This window comes from Plectropomus leopardus, unplaced genomic scaffold (genome assembly GCF_008729295.1).
Source record: "Plectropomus leopardus isolate mb unplaced genomic scaffold, YSFRI_Pleo_2.0 unplaced_scaffold16552, whole genome shotgun sequence".
Taxonomy (NCBI): domain Eukaryota; kingdom Metazoa; phylum Chordata; class Actinopteri; order Perciformes; family Serranidae; genus Plectropomus; species Plectropomus leopardus.
Genome location: NW_024617780.1, coordinates 1 through 5025, shown reverse-complemented (window position 1 = coordinate 5025; position 5025 = coordinate 1). Strand labels below are relative to the sequence as shown.

At 37.8% G+C, this 5025-nt stretch overlaps 1 protein-coding gene across 1 annotated transcript; it reads left to right on the top strand.

Annotated features, from left to right (window-relative positions):
* Window positions 1-527: 527 nt before the first annotated feature.
* Window positions 528-4838, top strand: LOC121964651 (splicing factor 3B subunit 3-like; the record flags this gene model as incomplete). The annotated part of the gene is made up of 5 exons (XM_042514849.1): window positions 528-626; window positions 2028-2168; window positions 3160-3315; window positions 3567-3737; window positions 4666-4838. Coding segments are annotated over exons 2-5 (570 nt in total), but the record flags the coding sequence as incomplete, so codon positions are not given.
* Between the last annotated feature and the right edge of the window lie 187 nt (window positions 4839-5025).

The following is a 5025-nucleotide window of genomic DNA, read 5'->3' as shown; positions in this document are numbered from 1 at the left end:
AATAACACCGTGTGAGTTCTGTGTCCGGCCACATTCTCACCTAACGCTAATTCCCAAGTCAACAACCTCCACTTTGATAGGGCTTTTGGCGTAAGATCACGGTGCCAAAAGCCACCCTTCACGTCTGCATGACACGCCGCTGGATGGCGTTAGGTGAGAATGTGGCCGGACACAGAACTCACACGGTGTTATTATACACCAGCGGACAGCCAGGTGGCACCTGCTGCATCAGCATGATGAAATCATCAACAATTGTCAAAAAAACAATCTAAAATTTATTTTAAAAGTTTTTGTGTTGTCGCTCCAGGTTACAAGGGGTTAAAAGGAAACAAACAATATTAAAAAAAATATAATGTATCAAGAAAACACATGACAATATCCCCAACTTGTGTTCATCTGTACCCAGGTCCCGTTATGGAGGTCTTTGTCCTCATCTGCCGGAGATTTGGAGCTATTACAGCACGAGTCACATTTCTGTCAGGCGCTGTGTGGGCCACCTCACGTGACGTCATGCTGGCTGACGAAGGACCCCAAAACGGCGGCTCGTCGTCGGAGTTTCATTGAGATTGTTTGTATAAATGAAACTTTATCCACCTGAAATCTGAATCATCTTAAAGAACACGCCGGTAAATATTTTATCACACACATCTACAGTTTGTTAGTAACCACAGGGACGTGATATGCGCGTAAAATGCGCACAGATTGAAGTTATTTAGCACGAAAATGAAGGATGGCGTCCGGCAAAAGTGGCGCTTTCTATGAATGGACTCAGTCCGATCAATGCAAGTTGATATCTAAGCTGTGTAGGCTGACTGTGCAGAATTTGGGCTAATTTCAGTCATCAAAGATAATGATAGATAACCTTGTGCTACTTCGTGTTTGTAACAAATGAGCGAAGTTTGCAAATAAACGTTAATTTATGGTTATTCGGACTTGCTAAGCTAACATTAGCAGCGTTTATTGACATGTAACTTAAATACCACAACTTCATATGTGTGTCCAGCAAGCATGTTAACCCTTAATTAACTTTTAATAGCTGTTTTTAGAGAAGTGTATTTATATTTGTAAGCTTGATTTATTTTATCACGGTGATATTTCCTCCACAGTGCAGCTCAGCTCAGTTTCACATCAGATTAATGTAGAATAAAAGACTGCACATGGTGAATAAACTGAGCTGTCCTTCGCACAAACACGCGTATTACTGTAAATTAATGTTTTAAAACTACAAATCATTGACCTCAGCAGGCTTGTATTTGGGACAGGCGTCTATATTTGTGGCTTTTATTTCTTTTCACACAAAACTGTTGTTAAAAGATGGAAATAAAACCATTTTTTATTTAACTCTTGGAAACCTGTGGGAATTTACTTCATTTTTTATTTCAAAAACATGGGAAAAATGAAATGATCAACAAAAGAAGAAGCAATTACCCAAAAGTTAGTAAGTAATCTGTGAAAAGTACAAAAAAATACCAGAAAATTCGCCAAAAAAGAAAGAAAAATGAGAAAGTAGAATAAAAAACACAAAGCAAGAGATGGTCTTAAAAGAGTGTCTAAAAACTATAATAATTCTTTAAAATATTGTAAATATATAGAATTATGAATATAGTTGACTGGGATTTTTTTAAAAATGTATGTCCACACTGAAAAAAGTTTAAACATTTATATTTGTTTGTGTGATCTCAGCAGCGAACAAACGTTATCTGAAGCAGGTCGCCAACAAACGGGTTTTATACATCCAAAGATCTTATATAAAATAATAATAGATTTTATTTATAACGAGAAACAAATACCAAAGTGCTACAAGATAAAACATTAGCAAAAAAAATAGCAACCAAAAGTCATAAATAAGAGTAATGAAAATAAACTGCATTGCAGTCAGACTGGGCCTGTAATTTAGACCGGCCTTTATTTGTTAAAATGTGCTGCCACATCGGACTAGTAAAAGGCACTGTGCATTTAATTGGGACTAGCTTTATTTGATGTTTTACAGTACCTATATGTGTTTGTTTTTCATTATTTCTCCACAGTTTTGAGCTGGGCTAAGTGCTCTGTTTGCAGCCCCTGAAGAACCTTGTGGGGAAACCACAGAAAAGGAGCCATGTTTCTGTACAACATCACCCTGCAGCGCGCTACGGGCATCACTCATGCCATCCATGGAAACTTCTCAGGTGAGATCGCTGCCTGCCTTATTGATTTTTTGGGGGTGTCGTGGTGCAATATCTGGCTCTTTTTTTCCACACAATAGTATTCTTGGGCAGCATTTTAAACCCTAGTTTGCTTCAGATGTGTGAGGAAAAAGTTGGTTTGGACCGACTTTTTGATTACGTTAACATGCACTAAATATTTTTTTTTTCCCGCTTTTCCGAGTCCTGCTTAGCTGTTAACGTTCCTAATAAAAAATGAACATTAATACTTCTGTTTACATGCAGTGAGGAAGCACAATATTAGATCTTTGTCAGTATCCAATAAAGTGATTATTTCTAACTAATTTTGTCCAGCTAATATTTGCACGTATTTTTTCAGCTAATTGCAGAGAACATCAAGTCTCTCCTGTAGCAGTTAACATATTACGCCTACTATCGTGATGGATGTCAGATGCGACATAAAATACAATGCTTTTCAAAATGTACACATTCACTGGGTAAAACAGTAAAGCCAATTTAACGTTAGTTACAAGTAAAACACACCACATTCATTCTTATGTAATAAATTTAAGAAAAAACTGAAAAATTCTTCCCACTTAAACAGGCTTGAATGATGCCCTGAGACAATCCTGACAACAGCTGATACCCGGGCAAATTTTAACTAATTAATCTCATAATTAAAGTGTCATCTTATTAGCCTGTTATACCAGCAGAGAAGTTAATTTGGGCCATTGCTGATATTTAATTTTAAAGCAGTTATCTGCCAATACTGATGACCTGCTGATATGATCATGTAACCTTATAACATGCAGGCCTGCATGCTCCGATTAACGTTCATCACGTCAAAATATAGAAACCTTTTCTCCATGCTGTCATTTGTGTTTTTTCCAAATACGCGTTTTTTGTGTTTGTATGCTCTGACTGCAGTCAGCAGAAAGGATGCAACTCTTGTTTGTTTTCAGCTAAAACGTAACACATGCGGAATCCTAAAAGAAAGATATTTGTGTATTCATAGGAACCAAGATGCAGGAGATTGTTGTTTCCAGGGGAAAGATCTTGGAGTTATTGCGGCCAGATGCCAACACAGGAAAGGTGCACACTCTGCTCACAGTGGAGGTTTTTGGCATCGTGAGGTCGCTGATGGCCTTTAGACTCACCGGAGGAACCAAAGGTACGTAGCTGAAGGTGCATGTTCCCCTAACATGGATCATACAGTTAAATACACCGTTCTAAATATATACTTAAATATAGATAAATGTAAGTGCAGAGTTAGTCTCTGGTTTTCCTCTTTTCCTGAGATCTTAGTTTGGGAGAAACATAAGAAACATCATTTTATGACCTCACAAAAATATATAAATATGTTGATAAAGTGCATATTTCTCTCAGTTTTTTGTATTATCAGTGTTCTTCTATGTTTTCCAGACTACATTGTTGTTGGCAGTGACAGCGGTCGTATCGTCATCCTGGAATATCATCCATCTAAAAACATGTTTGAGAAAATCCACCAGGAAACGTTTGGGAAGAGCGGCTGCAGGCGCATCGTCCCCGGACAGTTCCTGGCTGTCGACCCAAAAGGCAGAGCTGTCATGATCGGTAAGCAAATCTAAGAGTTTAAATGTTTCTCCATGAATCTAAACGACCCAGTAATATAATAGTCAGTATATGCTTGTGATCACACAGATGAGGTCAGTATAACTCTAAAACACAGTAAAATGTGTCCGTATTTTACAGTCGTCTTTTGTCCAACATCTTTTCCATATACACCTTAGAAAGAGTTTACTTTGTGTAGCACAGTTCAATATACCACTGGAAATGAACATTGAATGTATTTGAAGGTATTTAGTTTTTAATTTAGGGTTTCAAATATTAATTTAAAAAATGTAATTGAATAATATTAGTAATTTTTAAATATACTTTTTTTATTTTAATTTTTTGCAGACAACAAATGTCATATCGATGTTTGTGAAAAATAATACAGAAATGAATTATTATATTTCAAATATCTGTGAGATTGCTCTGCTTGTGTTTCACAGAGCTTTGTCAGGATGTTCTGAGTAGTTTTTAGCTGTATAATAATTATTCAAATGATAACCAAAATGGTCACAAGCTTTGTAAATTCACAGAAAGTACATAGAAAGGTGGTTGAACCCAACATTTTGGGAGTTTGGAATGCCTTTAATCAGTCCATCCACGATTTGGCGATGTTGGGGTCGCAACAATTCACGCAAAATCAGGCAATCCCCTTGAATTCTGCACAGCCTTGCAATGTTGTCATATCACTGCAAAATACATTTTCCAGCTTGTGAAGTTGTTAGCCCAATTCACTTCTAGACACTGTCGCCCTAGCAGTACGTGCCTTCCTATGTTATAATAAGACCTCTGAATATACATGCTGCCTTCAAATGGAAATCGTGAGCAGATTTCCATTTGAAGGCAGCAGGCATATTCAGAGGTCTTTAGCCATTACTGTAAGTTAAATAAAATTAATAATTTGGGATGCCTTTTGTCTCCCTCCATTTAGGAGCGATAGAGAAACAGAAGCTGGTTTATATTCTAAACAGAGATGCAGCTGCGAGACTGACCATCTCCTCTCCACTGGAGGCCCACAAAGCAAACACACTGGTCTACCACGTAGTCGGAGTCGACGTGGGCTTTGAAAACCCCATGTTTGCCTGCCTGGAGATGGACTATGAGGTGAGGTCAAGGTTACGCCTTAAAGATCACGAACACAGCTGGTGCTGCAGATGTGATGAGTTTGTCATGTCTCTTCTCTGACTGTCACTGGAGAAACATTTAACGCCTCTGATCTCAGCACGTACCATTCATTTCCAGCATCATTGGTATACAATTTCAGTGTTTCCTCTAGGATTTTTTTCAGCAG